General features: G+C 59.2%; 1 protein-coding gene across 2 annotated transcripts; it reads left to right on the forward strand.

Annotated features, from left to right (window-relative positions):
* Positions 1-3,600: 3,600 nt before the first annotated feature.
* Pip5k1c (phosphatidylinositol-4-phosphate 5-kinase type 1 gamma) lies at positions 3,601-16,138 on the forward strand. 2 transcript variants are annotated; one of them, XM_051172979.1, is made up of 15 exons: positions 3,601-3,688; positions 5,187-5,304; positions 6,200-6,352; positions 7,529-7,828; positions 9,536-9,741; positions 10,526-10,609; positions 10,726-10,774; positions 11,410-11,494; positions 11,791-11,952; positions 12,326-12,464; positions 12,548-12,580; positions 12,832-12,933; positions 13,832-13,958; positions 14,785-14,862; positions 16,027-16,138. In XM_051172979.1, the coding sequence occupies exons 1-15, from the start codon at positions 3,648-3,650 to the stop codon at positions 16,114-16,116; spliced, it is 1,767 nt and encodes a 588-aa protein (XP_051028936.1). In that variant the 5' UTR covers positions 3,601-3,647; the 3' UTR covers positions 16,117-16,138. The 2 variants fall into 2 exon arrangements, with proteins under 2 accessions (XP_051028936.1, XP_051028937.1); XM_051172980.1 differs by lacking the exon at positions 14,785-14,862 and having other exon boundaries at positions 3,606-3,688.
* The last annotated feature ends 1,585 nt before the right edge of the window (positions 16,139-17,723 follow it).

Here is a 17,723-nt window from a genome sequence, read left to right on the forward strand (position 1 = left end):
GGAAGAGGCCTGGGTGGCGTGAGCAGACAGGAGGTGTCTGGAAAGGAAGCACTTGGTGTGGCCCAGGCCGCAGGCTGGTGTGGGTCGGCGCACACCTCCTCCTCCCCCTCTGTACTTCCTCCCCTTCTGGCCCCAGGCCTTGCTCTCCGAGGCAGAGTTAAGGCCGGCTGTGTCAAGGATCTGGGATCTCCCCACTGGCGCAGTTTCTGCTTCCTGTCCATTTCAGCCCCTTCTCCTCTTTCCTGTGCCTTAGGCCTCTCTGTTTCTCCTCTGTTGGTGTCACTGTGGGTTGCGGCAGGAGTGGCCCCAGTTCACTTGTTCCCTGCCTCAGTTTCCACAGCCCTCTCCATGTGGGAAGGCAGTGTGGAGGGAGGGCTGGGTGCAGAGGCGGAGAACTGGTACCCACAGGCAGGCAGGCAGCAAATGCTCGTGAATGGAGGAGCCTCAGCAGGAGAAAGCGAGTGGGGTTTTGAGGACAGGGCAGAGAGGGTGGCTGGGGGCGCAGCCAGTGCTGCCAGGAGACCCCTGGTAGGGAGCTGGGCAGGTGATGGGTACAGCCAGCTTTACAGAGGTGAGGTTAATGGAGCAGAGGGAGCAGCCTGGGTGCTGTCCCCAGGCAGTGTGCAGTTGCAGCCCATGTGACAGGCTGGGACACAGCTTCCAACCTGCCCAGAGAGATTCTTAGACTTACCTGAGGTCACACAGCCTTGGGGAGGCAGATGCTGGCTTGAAGGTCGAGGGGTCGTTGTGAGGTCCCTATAGGTACCCTCGCCCACATGTGTGGGTGCTGCGGCAGATGTGGGCTGACCGGGCTCATGCACCATACCCGTAGCCAGCTGGTGCCCTACCTCCCCTCCTCCCTGACTATTTTTAAACATAATTTCCTGGAAAACGGGGCTGCTCACTCAGAAGATAATTGGCTGGGAGGAGAGCGCATCCGAGCTGTGTCAGGGCCGCTGAGTGAGACCGTGTCGTCCTCGTCCCCTCCACTGTGTCAGGGCCACTGGGTGAGACCCTGTTGTCCTCGTCCCCTCCACTGTGTCCCCAAGGTCTCCCTTGGCTCCCATGTTTTAGCCAGTTCAGGTGAGCTGGCAGGAAGGGAAACTGAGGCAGGGGCCTGATCAGGTCAGAGGGCCTGTAGTCCAAGCTGAACTCAGAGTGTCACCCGCCAACCTGGTAGCTGGTGACAACACAGGTGAATTCTTGCCTCCAGCCCAGGGCCCTCCTGCAAGTTATAGAAGATGCCACTGCAGTTCGCACAGAAGCATCCACGTATCTGTCCATTCTCGAGGCAGATACTGGGTCAGCCGGTAGAGCCTTCCTCCTCTGGCTGCCTCCTGTCGCCCATGTGACAGCCGAATGACTGTGTCACGCCTCCGTGGCCAATAGCAGCTAGTCGCAGTTTCCAACACTTGTCTCCCTGAGGCACCTCTCTGTGCCCCAGACAGAAAAGCACAGTTGACTGCAGAGAGGCCAAGGCAACCTCTAGAACATTCTGCGAGTCCTCATGACCATGTGGACCTCCATCCACTCATTCTGGAACCCCCACACCATCATCATCAGCACTGCAGTCCACACAGCCCTGAGTTTGAAACTGGGATCCAGTGACCCCATTGAGCCTGGGGTGGGGAGGAAGTCACCCTGCACGGGTACACATGGCTTGGTGGGTAAAGGTCTTGCTGTGCAAGTGTGGGGAGCAAAATTCGAATCCCTAGCAGCCAGGTAAAAAGCTGAGCACAGGGGCACACCTGTAATTCTAGCACTGGGGAGGTGGAGGCGGGACAATTCTCCAGGGCTCTCAGAGGCCAGGCAGCCTAGTAGTGGTGAGCTCTAGGCTCAGGGAGAGCCCCTGCCTCAAAGACCAAGGTGCAGCCAGGACAGCCATGGCTATACAGAGAAACCCTATCTTGAAAACAACCTAAAATTTATTTATTTATTTGTTTGTTTGTTTGTTTGTTTATTTTCATTTTTGAGGCAGGGTCTCTTTCTGTTAGCCTTGGCTGTCCTGGACTCACTTTGTAGACCAGGCTGGCCTTGAACTCACAGCGATCCGCCTGCCTCTGCCTCCTGAGTGCTGGGATTAAAGGCATGTGCCACCACGCCCAGCCAAAAATATTTTTTTTTTAATTAAAAAAAAAAAAAAGCAACATGGAGAGTGATTGAGGAAGGCACTGGCCAGTACCTCCCATCTGCATGTGTGCGTTGAGGTTAAAAAACCAAACAAAAGAAAGACATGTACTAAATGTGCCTTCCTTCCCAGGCATGACCCAGAAGAAGGCAGTCCTCGCAGAGGTAAGTCCCTCTCTGAGGAGGCACCCGACCTGCTGCTGTGTGTTCTTGGGCTGTGCACAGCACTTTTCTGGGCCCAAATACTGTTGAGTGTGTCGGGCAGGAAGAGCAGTGTGTGTGTGTGTGTGTGTGTGTGTGTGTGTGTGTGTGTGTGTGTGTGTGTGAAATGTGCCTTCCTTCCCAGGCATGACCCAGAAGAAGGCAGTCCTCGCAGAGGTAAGTCCCTCTCTGAGGAGGCACCCGACCTGCTGCTGTGTGTTCTTGGGCTGTGCACAGCACTTTTCTGGGCTCAAATACTGTTGAGTGTGTCGGGCAGGAAGAGCAGTGTGTGTGTGTGTGTGTGTGTGTGTGTGTGTGTGTGTGTGTGTGTGTGTGTGTGTGTGTGTGTGTGTGTCGGGCAGGAAGAGCAGTGTGTGTGTGTGTGTGTGTGTGTGTGTGTGTGTGTGTCACTATTCACAGCAAGAGGCTCTGGCGTTGGCCACCTGAGCCTGCTGTCTCTGACACTGCGACCTGGAGCCTGAGAGTCCTGAGTTCATGGTGAGGAATTGGAGGAGCTTGTCCTTGGGAAGGAAGGGTCCCCAGAGCACCCCGAGCCCGCAGAGCTGTGGAGGTCCGGAGGCCTAGGTTCTGGTGTCCTGAGGATTGTGGCGTGGGAGGGGGAGCTGGGTTCCTGAGAACAGCGGCCCCTGGTGGCAGGTGCAGAGAACCGCAGGCAGCTTGGTCCTGGCGATCCCCGCAGCCTCCCTACGCATCAGCTTCCAGAAGCTCTGGCTACCATCCCAACCTGTTTTTGGTCCCTGTTCCCTAGGCCCCCTCAGTGACAGGGCAGCCAGGTCCTGGCCATGGGAAGAAGCTGGGTCACAGAGGCGTCGATGCGTCGGGAGAGACGACATACAAGAAGGTAGCTGGGGGCTGGCATGGGTGGCCAGGGAGGGAGGGGCCGTGGCTGGCCTTAGGGCACCAGGGCCACAGCCTCCCTGCCACGGCTGAAGTGTCCAGCTGTCAGAGATGTGAAACTGTCCCTGCTGTCTAGTTCTAGAACATTGCTACCTCCAAACAAGCCCCCACCCATCCCCATGGCAAGTGGCTGTCCCCCTGAGCCCCTGCGACAGAGCCGTCTGCCCCATGTGGCTGTGGAAGGTGGCTGTTCTCGGGCTGGAGGCTGGGGAGTTGCAGCAGCTGGATGTCTGCGTTGCGGTGCACCGGGGTCGGGGTCTGCACAGCGCAGAGAGGCCTCTAGGGCCCTGATGCCACCAATCTCCCCACAGACCACCTCGTCCACCCTGAAGGGCGCCATACAGCTGGGCATTGGGTACACGGTGGGCAACCTCAGCTCCAAGCCGGAGCGGGACGTGCTCATGCAGGACTTCTACGTGGTGGAGAGCATTTTCTTTCCCAGGTAGGTGCCGCCCTCGTGTGGTTGACTCTGTCTGAGCGGTCTGTCACTGCCGAGGCTGCCCAGGCTCCTGCCTTCACATCAGCATTTTAACAGCAGGAAGGAGACACACAAAGTGTCTGCGCCACTTGCGTCATCTCCAGGGCAAAAACTGGTCCCATGACTGTAGCCAGCTGCCAAAGAGGCTGGACAGCCCTGTCTTGTTCTGAACGCCTCTGGGGGGCTGTGGGTGACGTGACCGAATTGCAAGCCTGCAGTTCTCATCTCAAAATCCACTAAAAAAGCTAGACCTGGTGTGGGCCTGTCACCTCAGTGCAGGGAGGCAGACCTGGGGTGGGCCTGTCACCTCAGTGCAGGGAGGCAGACCTGGTGTGGGTCTGTCACCTCAGTGCAGGGAGGCAGACCTGGTGTGGGCCTGTCACCTCAGTGCAGGGAGGCAGACCTGGTGTGTGCCTGTCACCTCAGTGCAGGGAGGCAGACCTGCTGTGGGCCTGTCACCTCAGTGCAAGGAGGCAGACCTGCTGTGGGCCTGTCACCTCAGTGCAGGGAGGCAGACCTGCTGTGGGCCTGTCAACTCAGTGCAGGGAGGCAGACCTGCTGTGGGCCTGTCACCTCAGTGCAGGGAGGCAGACCTGCTGTGGGCCTGTCACCTCAGTGCAGGGAGGCAGACCTGCTGTGGGCCTGTCACCTCAGTGCAGGGAGGCAGACCTGCTGTGGGCCTGTCACCTCAGTGCAGGGAGGCAGACCTGCTGTGGGCCTGTCACCTCAGTGCAGGGAGGCAGACCTGCTGTGGGCCTGTCACCTCAGTGCAGGGAGGCAGACCTGGTGTGGGCCTGTCACCTCAGTGCAGGGAGGCAGACCTGGTGTGGGCCTGTCACCTCAGTGCAGGGAGGCAGACCTGGTGTGGGCCTGTCACCTCAGTGCAGAGAGGCAGACCTGGGGTGGGCCTGTCACCTCAGTGCAGGGAGGCAGACCTGGTGTGGGCCTGTCACCTCAGTGCAGGGAGGCAGACCTGGTGTGTGCCTGTCACCTCAGTGCAGGGAGGCAGACCTGCTGTGGGCCTGTCACCTCAGTGCAGGGAGGCAGACCTGGTGTGGGCCTGTCACCTCAGTGCAGGGAGGCAGACCTGCTGTGGGCCTGTCACCTCAGTGCAGGGAGGCAGACCTGGTGTGTGCCTGTCACCTCAGTGCAGGGAGGCAGACCTGGTGTGTGCCTGTCACCTCAGTGCAGGGAGGCAGGAGGTTCCCACTGACTGAGCCATCTCCTGTGTGTCAGTGTGTCAGGAAATGCAGTGGAGAGCTGCTGGCCTCTGACCTCACATGCCTGTGTGCAATGGAGGGAGGGAGGGGTGGTCATTAGTGTATATCCTGAAGCCAGTCACAACATCTTCACTAAGCAGGGACTCCCAAGTTGTTTGTGGGGTCGTGCATGGAACAAATGGGGAGAGGCATCCCAGAAAGCCACCATCCCTCACAGCGTCCCCCTGCATCCTCCTCCGCAGTGAAGGGAGCAACCTCACCCCCGCCCACCACTTCCAGGATTTCCGCTTCAAGACCTATGCACCTGTTGCCTTCCGCTACTTCCGGGAGCTCTTCGGCATCCGGCCAGACGATTACTTGGTAAGTCAGCATCACCAAGTAACAAGCTGCCCCCCAGGCTGGAGCCTGAGAACACCGGCTACATGGCTCCTCCCACAGGTAGGAGTGTGGCTTTCGCTGCTGAAACAGATATGGAGACCCAGGGCCCCTTTAAGGACACTCCTCCTTGTGACCTCACTTCCTCTCCTAGGCTCCATCAACACCCAAGAGCACACTGTGGGGACCAAGCCTTCGGCCATGGCTTGCTCATGGCGGCCTGCTCTGTTGTCCTAGTCATTGTCCCTGTGTACCGGTTCCTGTTGACTTGGGCAGAGTTTCCAAGAGAAAGAGCGGCTGGGGTTTCAGGCTGGGCGCCTGTGGTTGAGAGGGCCTTGGGGTAATTGAACTTGGGGTGCTGTTTACAATGGTCACAGTGGGCACAGAGGCAGGGCAGGCACCTCGGTTCCCGGGAGGGTCCCTCACCACCCAGTGACCATGATACGACCGGCCAGCGGTGTGGGGAGAGGAGCACAGCCAGGTGTGGGCGTTGCTGCCTCCCAGGGGTATTTATGGCTCCCACAGTGGGCGGAGGAAGGACAGACAGATGGCCTGGCTGAGATGAATGTCCCTCCCCGTCAGCGTCCTCCCCTGGAGCAGGGGAAAGACAGTGACTTACAGAGATGAGACATGAATGTCAGCTGGGGAGGGAAGATGGCTGAGGGCCGGGCTGTCAGCATGAGCCGGCATGGCCACCAGGGCTCTGGTGTGGTCACGCCGAGGTTCCAGGTGGGAATAGGTAGGAAGGGGAGATGTGTGCCCACTGTCACATGGGAGCAGGCCAGAGCCTGAGCCATCGCAGTCTGTGTGGCTGGAGCAGCCACATCTGTAACATGGAGTGCAGTTCCCACTGCTAGCGCCTGCCACCTCTGCCCTCCAGTACTCGCTGTGCAACGAGCCACTCATCGAGCTGTCCAACCCCGGGGCCAGCGGCTCCGTCTTCTACGTCACCAGCGACGACGAATTCATCATCAAGACCGTCATGCACAAGGAGGCCGAGTTCCTGCAGAAGCTGCTACCTGGCTACTACATGGTGCGTGGCTCGGGTGGGAGCGGGCCTTCCAGAACCTCGTTCCCAGGCCCCAAGCAGGGGGGGTGGCGTGTGGGAATCCCGACCTCCATCCTCCCCCAGCAGCGCCTCTCTCAGATGCCTGAGGGATGAGAAAGCACCGAGTCACAGGTAGACTCTAGGACCCCTCGTAAAAGGCAGGCCACGCAGGCACTGGCTCCACCCTCCTGTGCTGAGGATGTGAGCCAGCAACTGTGTTCCTGGGATGGCACAGGGTGGGACTTCTGCATGGGGTGGTATCCCAGGCAGGAGCTGCAGCCAGGGGCAGCTGAGGGGAAAGGCGCTCGCCCCGGCCTGGCACATGGCATGATTGCTGACCTTCACATATGCATGCATACGCAGACACACTAGCAGACGGCAGTGTGTGTGGTGCAGGCCGGGACAGGGTGACTGCGTAGTGAGACCTCCAGCCCAGCTCGTGGGAAGCAGATGGGTGGGTCAGACTGCTCCACAAGGTAGTGGGGGCCACACACCGAGACCCTAACAGCAAAACAAAAACAAACAAAAGCGAGGTAATGGGGATGGTAAGAGCGTTCCTGCGGTCTGAGCATCAGCTGTTCCTGCAGAGGACACTGGCTCAGGCCTCAGCACCCATGTGGCTTCTCCCGGCTGCCTGCAACCCCAGGCCCAAGGCCCAAGGAGTCTAATGCCCATTTTGACCTCTGTAGGCACCAGGCACACACGACATAAATATTCACACACGTAGGCAAACACTCCTACACATTAAAATAAAAACTAGAACAGGCTGGATGGTGATGGCGCACACCTTTGATTCCAGCACTTGGGAGGCAGAGGCAGGCGGATCTCTGTGAGTTCAAGGCCAGCCTGGTCTACAGAGTGAGTCCAGGACAGCCAGGGCTACACAGAGAAACCCTGTGTTGAAAAACAACTAGATGAGAAGGTTGGAGAAATGGTTAGTGTGGGCACCCACCTAGAATCCCCAGTGAGGGGCCGGGGGCGTGGTCAGGGTTAGCCCCGCCTAGAATCCCCCAGGGAGGGGCTGGGGCGTGGTCAGGGTGGAGCTGCGCATGGAGGGCACTTGAGAAGTCATGTCCCCACTCTTCTGAGCTCCGAGGTTGAGGCTGGACCTTGGGTGACCATACCCACCACCTGACTGCATCTGGTGCCCTCGCCCCACAGAACCTCAACCAAAACCCACGCACGCTGCTGCCCAAGTTCTACGGGCTGTACTGTGTGCAGTCAGGCGGCAAGAACATCCGCGTGGTGGTCATGAACAACGTGCTGCCCCGCGTTGTCAAGATGCACCTCAAGTTTGACCTCAAGGGCTCCACGTACAAGCGCAGGGCGAGCAAGAAGGAGAAGGAGAAGAGCCTGCCCACCTACAAGGACCTGGACTTCATGCAGGACATGCCGGAAGGGCTGCTGCTGGACTCCGACACCTTCGGCGCCCTGGTCAAGACGCTGCAGCGCGACTGCCTGGTAAGCTTCCCCGTCACCCTGCGGCCAGCCTGCCACGCTCAGTGACGTGACCAGTTTGCGCTGGTGATTCCTGTCATCCCAGCGCTCAGGAAGCTGAGGCAGGAGGATCACTCGGGCTATAGCTAAACATAACTTATCCCCTCATAGAAAGTGGAGACGGGTTGAGGTGAGCTCTGTGGTTAGTGCTTAGGTAGCATGAGAGGGGTGGGTGGGGTGTGCACACTCAGTGGAGACCCTGCCCACCATGCTGGAGCTATGGATTACATCCTGTTGCCACAGAAACTGGCTGTGGCGGCACAGGCATATGCGTGGGAGGGTCAGCCTCAGCTACGCAGTGAGCCTGAGCCAGCCTCAGCAACATGAAACCCTATCTCAAAAAATAAGGCAAAGTAACGTATTATTTGTGAGAGAAGAGCATGAGGGCTCTGCAGCCTGCGCACGCACGGAGCTGCGGCCACACAGGCCGGAGTGACCAGAGACGAGGGGACGTTCTGAGGGTTCTGAGACACAGAGCCACAGGGAGGGGGCAGTGCAGGGGACAGATGCAGCCCAGAAGCTGGAGGGAGCCTGAGGCGACTGCATAGTGTGAGGGTCTCACGTAGCCCAGGCTGGCTTTGAACTCACCAAGCACGTCCTTGGGCTCCCATCCTCCTGCCTCCACCCGAGGTGCTTAGACGACACGTGTGCCCACCACACCCAGCATGTGTTTCTTTTTTTTTTTTTTTAAGATTTATTTATTGGGGCTGGAGAGATGGCTCAGCAGATAAGAGCACTGTCTGCTCTTCCAGGGGCCCTGAGTTCAATCCCCAGCAACCACACAGTGGCTCATGACCATCTATAATGTGATCCAATGAGCACTGTATACATAATAAATAAATCCTTAAAAAAAAAAGATTTATTTGTCAGCCAGGCATGGTGGCACATGCCTTTCTTTAATCCCAACACTTGGGAGGCAGAGGCAGGCAGATGGCTGGGAGTTTGAAGCCAACCTGGTCTACAAAGAAAGTCTAGGACCAGCCAGGGCTATACAGAGAGACCCTGTCTTGGGAGGGGAAAAAAAAAAAGATTGATTTATCATGTATACAGTGTTCTACCTGCCTGTATGCCTGCATACAGAAGCGGGCATCAGATCTCTTTATAGATTGTTGTGAGCCACCATGTCAGTGCTGGGAATCGAACTCAGGACCTTTGGAAGAACAGTCAGTGTTCTTATCCTCTGAGCCATCTCTCTAGCCCCCGTGGGGTTTTTTGTTGTTGTTGTTTTTTTTTTTAGGTGTATTTTGGTTTTTTGTTTATTTGTTTATGTATTTTTCTAGACCGTGTCTCACTATGTAGCCCAGGCTGGCCTCAAAGTCACAGAGATTGACCTACCTCTGCCTCCCAGGTGCTGGAATTAAAGGCGTGCACCAAATTAGGCCTGCCTGAAAGTAGTTTCTAAGTCCTGTGTCTTGCAGAGATGAGGAGGAAGGGTCCCTGGAGTACCAGCTCAGGGCCCTCCTGGCTTTTCTGCCTGGCCTGAGCCGCTCTGGCTTCCAGCTCCAGGACACCCCCGCTGCCCTTGCAGGAGGACTGAGCACCTCCTCCTGGTCCAGACCCTGTGGTCCACCCCGTGCGCACTTACACACCTGGGCAGGGTGCTGCGGGGCCCCCTTAAATTTGGGTTAGCAGCCGCCTCCGCCCGTCCCCTGACCTGTGTCTCCGGCCCAGGTGCTAGAGAGCTTCAAGATCATGGACTACAGCCTCCTGCTGGGCGTGCACAACATTGACCAGCAGGAGCGCGAGCGCCAGGCCGAGGGAGCGCAGAGCACGGCTGACGAGAAGCGGCCGGTGGCACAGAAGGCCCTGTACTCCACGGCCATGGAGTCCATCCAGGGTGGCGCTGCCCGTGGGGAGGCCATTGAGACAGATGACACGTAAGTAGGGTAATGGACAGGCTGTCTATAGTTACAGGCCTGGCCCCAAGGGGACAGGGAAGCTGTCTGTTGTGGTGGCACACGCCTTTAATCCCAGCACTCGGGAGGCAGAGGCAGGTGGATCGCTGTGAGTTCGAGGACAGCCAGGGCTACACAGAGAGACCCTGTCTCGAAGAAACAAACAAAGAGTGACAGTGGCTTTGCAGTGAAGCAGCCAACATGACCTCCCCCTCGGCATCTAGCCCACCCCTCATGGCCCTGAAAGGGAGGTGCCCTGTCCCTCAGAGTTCCAGCTGTGGGTACAAAGTCTGCAGAGTCGGGAAGAGCCATCTCACCCACAGCTGTAGAGATGACGCCCAGTGACCCTGGCTGGACCTCTGAGAACTGTTGGCCATAGCTCCGTCCCCTGTGGTGGGACAAGAGTGAGCAAAGGCCCTGTGCAGACACCCCCCTCAGACCATCTTGGCTTTTGTAGGGTCTGCGTGGGGCCCCAAGGGGACCAGGTGAGCCTGTGTGGCCCGTGTGGAGTGGGCTGAGCCTGTGGGGCTTTGGCCACTGTGGCATCCAGGGGGTCACTAACTGGAGTGGGGCAGTTAGTGCCCTTGTGGGGCAGCCCTGTTGCATTAACCTTAGGGTGTGTGAGGTGGCCATGGCCTGGGTGCAGTGTGCATGTGCATGGACGGTGCCGTGTCTGCTCAGCCTCCCAGCCGCCCCCAACATGGAGGTCCCCAGAGTTGTGGACCAGGCCCTCCTGCGTTCACCTGATCTGAGCCTCTCTCGGCAGGATGGGCGGGATCCCTGCCGTGAACGGGCGAGGGGAGCGGCTGCTGCTGCACATCGGAATCATCGACATTCTGCAGTCATACAGGTGCGCGGGCCATGGCCGCCACGCTGTCCACACTCCCCCTGCCCACCGTCCCTGAGGCTGCTCCCTGTCAGAGCGGGCTGGCACTGGACAGGGGGTGACATTCTGCCTGTCCCCAGGTTCATCAAGAAGCTTGAGCACACCTGGAAGGCGCTGGTCCATGATGGGGTGAGTGCTGCTCTTTCTTTGTACCACTGGCCCAGCAACTGAGTGCCGTCCTGCCCAGGGACGCCAGGCCTGTCGCCTGTCCAGGCGCTCTGCAGCTCAGCCCTGACCTCTGGCTTGGGCTCCGAGTGAGTGCAAGCTGCTAGGGGCCTTGCTCCCCCGGCCCTGCCTTGGTGAATCTTTTTTTTTTTTTTTTTGGTTTTTCAAGACAGGGTTTCCCTGTGTAGCCTTGTCTGGCCTGGACTCCCTTTGTAGACCAGCCTAGCTTTGAACTCACATCGATCCGCCTGCTTCTGCCTCCTGAGTGCTGGGATTCAAGGCGTGCGCCACCATGCCCGGCTTGCCTTGGTGATTCTTAACTCCAGTGTGAGATGGCCAGTCAAATCTAGGCCCAACAGGAAAACTCAAAGAGTCATTAGGGAGGTCTAGGTGGAAGCTTCCAGAATGTGTGCTGAGGTCAGGACGGAGAGGAAAGGTGGTGTATGCCTGTCCCCTGCTCACTCAAGGGGCTGAGGCAGAAGCCTGGGTGGGTTGGAGGTCAGCCTGGGCTACATAGTGACTGTGTCAGTAAACAAGCCAAAGGCTGGTGCGTGCATAAGTCGTCCGTGACACCATCCCCGCCCACTGTCTTTCATTAGGACACGGTCTCTGTCCACCGGCCTAGCTTCTATGCTGAGCGCTTCTTCAAGTTCATGAGCAGCACCGTCTTCCGGAAGAGTTCCTGTGAGCAAGGCCTGTGGGCAGGGGCAAGGGCCAGAGTCCCCAGCGGGGGTTGGGGGAAGAGCGGGGCAGCCGGCCAGCTCCAGTGAGCCCTGACCTGCAGGCTCAGGCGCTGCACCCCAGCTCCCACAGGCCCAGCCAAGGGACGCTGGGAGGGGCCTGCACCCAGCCTCCTGTGTGGTCCTGAAGAATGGACCACAGGACTCAGGCAGTGAAGGAGGGCAGAGTTGTCTCTAGGAAGCCATGGAATCTGAGATCAGTGACCCCAGCACTGACTCCTGGCCCCCTTCTTTCTGCAGCCTTGAAATCCTCCCCATCCAAGAAAGGGCGTGGTGCCCTGCTGGCAGTCAAACCCCTGGGGCCCACTGCTGCCTTCTCAGCTAGCCAGATCCCCACCGAGAGAGAAGATGCACAGTACGACCTGCGGGGGGCCCGAAGCTATCCTACGCTTGAGGACGAAGGTGACCTGTTAGCCTGGGGTCTGGGCACCCAGGAAACCAGGCCTTGAAGGAACCCAGGCACATGGGCCCGGGGATGCGATAACAGCCAGTGCCCTGAGGTGGCGGGAGGTGGAGAGGTGGTACACCAGCAGGAAGGAATGGCTGCGGGGCTCCTCAGGATGTCCGTGGTCTAGGTGTCTGACAGTGGGAGTGTCAGCAATAGATGGGAGTGGACAGGGCGGCTGATGGAGCATCTAGGAGGGCAGGTGCTGAAGGCCAGGGCCTGAGGCAGAGCAGAGTGGGAGGGGAGATGGGCTACACACACACACACCTACACACACACACACCTACACACACACACACCTACACACACACCCGCTTGCTGCTCCCACAGGCCGGCCTGATCTCCTGCCCTGTACCCCACCATCCTTTGAGGAAGCCACCACGGCTTCCATCGCCACCACCCTGTCATCCACCTCCCTCTCCATCCCAGAGCGGTCTCCTTCAGAGACGTCAGAGCAGCCCCGGTACAGGTAGGTAGAGCTGTTTGGAGCCAGTGCTGGGAACTGTGGGCGGCCTCTGACATCAGTAGCCATCACCTGTGCTTTCCCCACAGGCGGCGCACGCAGTCTTCGGGCCAGGATGGCCGGTGAGCCCCCTCTTTCCCCGTGTCCCCATACTCCTGCTTGAAAGGCAGCAGCATGTGGCACTGAGCTCCAGGTTTCACCCTGGCCGGCCCTCCTGCACCTCGTGTCCAGACACATGAGCAGCACCAAGCTCCCAGGCGTGTGGGCTGCTGGCCACAGCGGGACCCAGCGCCGGGCTAGAATTTCCCGGGGACCAGGGATTGCATGCAGCTCTAGGGTCGGGGGAGGAGACTGAGGCTGGGCCGTCCTGCAGGCCCCAGGAGGAGCCCCTCGTGGAGGACCCACAGAAGATCACAGTGCAGGTGGAGCCAGTGTGCGATGTGGGGATTGTGGTCCCCAAGGAACAGGGCGAGGGGTGAGTGCTCTCCTCAGCCAGGCTGTCACCGGTGCCCCACAGAGAACGGCCCACCCAGCCCTGCCTGCTCTGCTAAACAGGGGAGGCCACCAGGCTGAGATGACAGGGCTGTGACAGCTGTTACCCCAGCAGTGGGGGGCTGAGGTCCAAGTCTTGCTAAAGGGTTTTGTTGCTGTGATAGCACCGTAAGCAGCTTGTGGAGGAAAGTGGTTATTTGTGCTCGTAATGCTCAGGTCGCTACCCCACTGAGGCCATGGCGGGGTGCAGCTCCCCGGAGCTCTCTCAGCCTGCCCCACCTCCAGTGGGTGAGACCCTCCAATCAATTAAGAAAATGCTCCTCGCTGGGCGTGGTGGTATATGCCTGTAACCCCAGCACTTGGGAGGCAGAGGCAGGTGGATCTCTGAGTTCAAGGCCAGGCTGGTCTACAAAGCGAGTCCAGGCAGCCAGGGCTACACAGAGAAACCCTGTTTCAAACCCCCCTCTCCAAAGAAAAAGAAAGAGAAGATGCCCCACAGGCTGCGGATGATGGCACAGGCCTTTAATCCTAGCACTTGGGAGGCAGGGATGGATTATAGGTGGATCTCTGTGAGTTTGAGGCCAGCCTGGTCTACAGATAGAGTTCAGGACAACTGGGTTGTGTTGAGAAACCTTGTCTCAAAATGAATATGTAAATCAGTAAAAGAAGAAGATGAGATGCCGCACAGAGCCTAGAGAATGGCGCGGAGGGCATTTTCTCAGTGGCCGGTCCCTTTTCAAGGATGACAGAACCGGCCGCGCAGGCGGCTACAGATGAGACCCTGTGAGGCGGGTGGGGAGGGAGTCAATAGGTCCAGTGAGGGCTGGGCGGACGGCTTTACACAGAGCCACCTAGGACCCACCACCCTTCCCTGTCTCCAGAGTGGAAGTCCCCCCACCTGGGGCATCAGCTGCAGCCACTGTGGAAGTGGACGCTGCCAGCCAGGCCTCGGAGCCCGCCAGCCAGGCCTCGGATGAAGAGGATGCGCCCTCCACAGACATCTACTTTGTAAGTTCCTCCAAGTCCCCAGGCTCTTGTGCCCCCAAGGCACCATGGCAGCCACACCTGCTTCCGTCTCTGGCGTGGTCACGCTGGGTGGTAGGGCCATTGCTCCTCCGGGCTGTGGGGAGACCTGAGCAAAGACTGAGGCCCTGTGTCCCTGGCCATCTGGGAACCCTAAGAAAACCTCATCCTTCGGGGCCCGGTTCTATTCATGATGTTCGGTCCTAGGGACCCGATGAGTCACAGGAGGGCCCCATACTACCTGCTCAGTGAGGTGGGCATGGCCCTTTGTGGATAAGGCTAGTTCTGCCCAGGCCATCTGTGACCTGTCCAGGTGGGACCGTCACAGGGAGACATATTAGCAGGGTTGCTGGCCCAGTGCGGGGACCCATAAACAGGTCAGAGCTACATCACCCTTTGGGGGTCAGCTGGCACTATCCTAGTGTCATCTCTTGTCCCTGGTGCTACAACCTCATCTGGGGTCCAGGGTTGTCCTGACATCCATTTGGGGTGCTCACTGCCTCCCTACTAACTCATCCCCTGTCTCTAAACTGCTCCCCTCGGGCCCTAGAGGGCCCTTCTCATCCCCTGTCTCTAAGCTGCTCCCCTCGGGCCCTAGAGGGCCCTGCTCAGGCATACTTGTCACCCGCCTTGGGCCCAGGGCTGCGTCCTGGGTTAGGTCCCCAGCTGCTACTCCCATCCTGCTTCAGTCGCTTGTGCCTGCTGCTCAGCCACGCTCAGCCACCCGCCTGTGCCCCCTGCCTGGACCCCGCCTCACCCTCTCTGCCCTCTCCTCTCTTCCTTCCTCCCGCCCGGCCCGCTGTGTGGCCAGTTCGCTCGTGGGAGATACTGGCTTTTCTCTCCCCGTCGTCGCCAACTGCGGGCCGTGACACCAAGCCACACAGGCGCTGTAAGTGACCTCAGCCCGTCACGCGTGGAGATGGGGAGATCCGGAACACAGCACTCCATACCCTTTCTCTCAAGTGACGAGGAAAGTCACAGCTATGGTGTAGGTCAGCTGAGCCCCACTGTGGGACCAGATACACGCTGTGACCTAAACCTGCTCCCTCTCAGCTACCGTCTGCGGCAGGGTCTGCGAGACCCCAGCCCACCTGTGCCATGCGTGGGGGTGCCTCTTACCATCCAGGCGCAAGTGTTGCTGCCGTAACCACTGAGCCAGGCTCTGCCGTTCCCTCCGTAGCATTTGTCACAGGAGGAGAAACTGAGGCTTGGCCTGCACAGGGAACCCACAACGACACAGGGTTCAGAGGAACACTGTCCTCATAGTCCCCTCCCAGCACCTGTGACTGGACTGGGCTGAGGCTGTTAACCCATATGAGCAATGGGTCCCAGGTCCAGAGAGCTGGGGCTGGACAGCACTGCAGTAGCAGGCCCAGCACAGGTGCGGCCCACACCCCTCACCCCAGCATTGAGCGGTGGAGGCAGGAGGATGGGGGTCTCATGGAGTCAGGGATTGCCAAGGTGGGGTGCAAGGCTGCCCTCTGCAGGGAAGTAGGCCATGGCCTCTGGGAGGTGACCCCAGGCTCTTCTTAATCCTACCAGCCACCTGAGGCCTGTCTGTGCCCCACCCCTTGTCACGGGGAAGCCCTGCAGGGGTTCCGTGACCTCTCAGGGCTGGGGCCTGTGGAAGCCGCTGGGGCTCGGCTCTGGTGGAGCCGGTGCAGGGGCCATGTCCTGTCCCTGCACCCACAGTGCTCAGTGGGTGGCCTCAGGGTCCTGAGTGTGCACTTGGCCATGGGGCTGCTGAGGGTTGCGGAAGCCCAGGGGCCTTGCCAGAGCAGGGAGGGCCTGAGGCTGTAGGGGGCGGGGAGGAGACCATCCCCTGCCCACCCCCACCCCACGTCCCGCCTGCACCCAGCTTCACTAACTGCTTCCCGCCGCTTCTGCCGCTGCCTCTCCATGGCCGAGGGTTGGGGGCAGGTGCCCCTCACAGGGAACTGGGATTAGCTGCTCCCTAGGGTGGGGGTCCCCTCTTTTACTTTCTGTCTCTTCCTTCTGCCTGTCTGCTCCTCGCCCCCTGCTCTTCTGCACCCCTCCTGCACGCGCTGCGCAGCCCACCGACGAGAGGAGCTGGGTGTACTCCCCGCTTCATTATAGCACACGGCCCGCCTCCGACGGCGAGAGCGACACAGTAAGTCCCTAGGCAGGGTGGGAGGACTAGGCCGGAGCTCCTCCTCCTCCTCTTCCCCTCCCCTCCACTCCTCTGTCCCTCCCTCCCTCCCCCTGCTCTAGGCACAGACATTTCTAGATTTGTCAGCCTGTTGTTGACCCAGGAAACCCAGGCCTGTCTGGCCTCTGCGCCACCCACGCTTGCCTCCTGGGCTCCGCCCTCCTCACCACCCCTCTGCTCTTTGCAGTAACTTCTATGCAGCCCCCAGTCTGGAGCCCAGCGTCCTTCTGCCACCCCAGCCACTTCCTGGAGGCGCTGCCCCCCTACTGGGGCCCAGAGCTCAGTGACACCATCCCGATGGCCCTGGCCCAACTTCTTCTCGCCCTCCCCACTGACGGATACCAGCGGCCAGGCCTGTCCCCAGGATAGCTTGGGCTACCATCTGCCGCTACCTGTGCCTGTTGGGGCGGCATCACTCAGAGTGGCCGATCCTGTATTTATTTTACTAGGAGAGGGAGCACAGGAGTGATTTTCTAGGAAAAACAACACAGAAAACCCAGGAAGAGGCTGCAGCCTTGGTGGGTCCGGCTTTACATGTCCTGCTAGCGAGGGGCCCAGCCCCAGTGGCCATGAGGCTCCAGTAGAGCCCACACACCCCAGGGCACTCGTGGTGGCCTGCAGAGGGACTTGCCATCCCAGTCTGTGCTCCTGAGTTGCAGGTCCCGGCCATCACCTCAGGTTTGGGGCCCAAGCACACCATGATTAGCTGTGCCCTGTGTACTCTCTGCATCTGTTTACCGGCACGTAAAAGGACGCCATCAAGCACGAATGCCCTGCGGCTACAATCACACCTGATGCTGACTGGGAGGGTGCACACTGTCTGTTCCTCATTTCCATGACACCCTGAAACTGGGGGTGTGGGTCCCCTCAACTCCCGGGGAACTCCCCTTCAGAGCGGATCCCACTCCAAGAAGGGCACGGCCAGACTTCAGGCTGCAGTGACAGCTGCCTGAAGAAAATAAGACAGACAGTGACCTTACCAGACCTGTGTCCACTGGAACACCAGGGCAAGAGAGCAGTCTCCTCCCCTGGGCAGACCCCAGCGTGCTGGGCACAGCCTGGTCATGTCAGGTCCCTGCCCTGTGGGTGTTCCCACACGGTGTCCCTGTGGAAGGCGTCAAGCTGGACTGTTGTAAAGGCCAAGCGGAAGCAGCTCCCGGACACTGCCTTCTGGTCAGCTGCGTGGGCCCTTTGGGCTGCACCTTCAGGAACATGGGGGTCAGGATCTGGCTGGCCTACAAGGACTGCCACAGGCTAGTGAGGCAGTGGGGAGCCTGACACAGCCCTCCCCTAGTGGCCTGAGAGAGGACCCCTGCTGGTGAGGGCTGAGGAGGAGAGATGGCTGTTGCCTGGACCTCACACCGTTCCATATTGTATTAAGTCTGGATATCCATCCAAAGGCTGCGGTTTGCTTATGGAAGTCCTGATGTTCTGGGACCCACAAGTCAACATGGAGGTGGTTAGCGGCTGAGTGAGTTAATTCAGGGCTTGCACAGACCCTGCCAGTTGTAGTGTCACATCTGTCATCCCAGCACTTTGGAAGGCTAAGGCAGATTTGTGGCAAGTTCCAGGCTAGCTTG

This window comes from Acomys russatus, chromosome 31 (genome assembly GCF_903995435.1).
Source record: "Acomys russatus chromosome 31, mAcoRus1.1, whole genome shotgun sequence".
NCBI lineage: Eukaryota > Metazoa > Chordata > Mammalia > Rodentia > Muridae > Acomys > Acomys russatus.

Excerpts from the sequence above, each read along its gene's own strand:
- Pip5k1c (XM_051172979.1), top strand. The coding sequence starts at position 3,648 with ATGCAGGACTTCTACGTGGTGGAGAGCATTTTCTTTCCCAG. Across the intron at positions 12,581-12,831 it reads TCTTCGGGCCAGGATGGCCG|GCCCCAGGAGGAGCCCCTCG; the intron begins GTGAGCCCCCTC and ends GCCGTCCTGCAG. Across the intron at positions 14,863-16,026 it reads CACCAAGCCACACAGGCGCT|CCCACCGACGAGAGGAGCTG; the intron begins GTAAGTGACCTC and ends CGCGCTGCGCAG.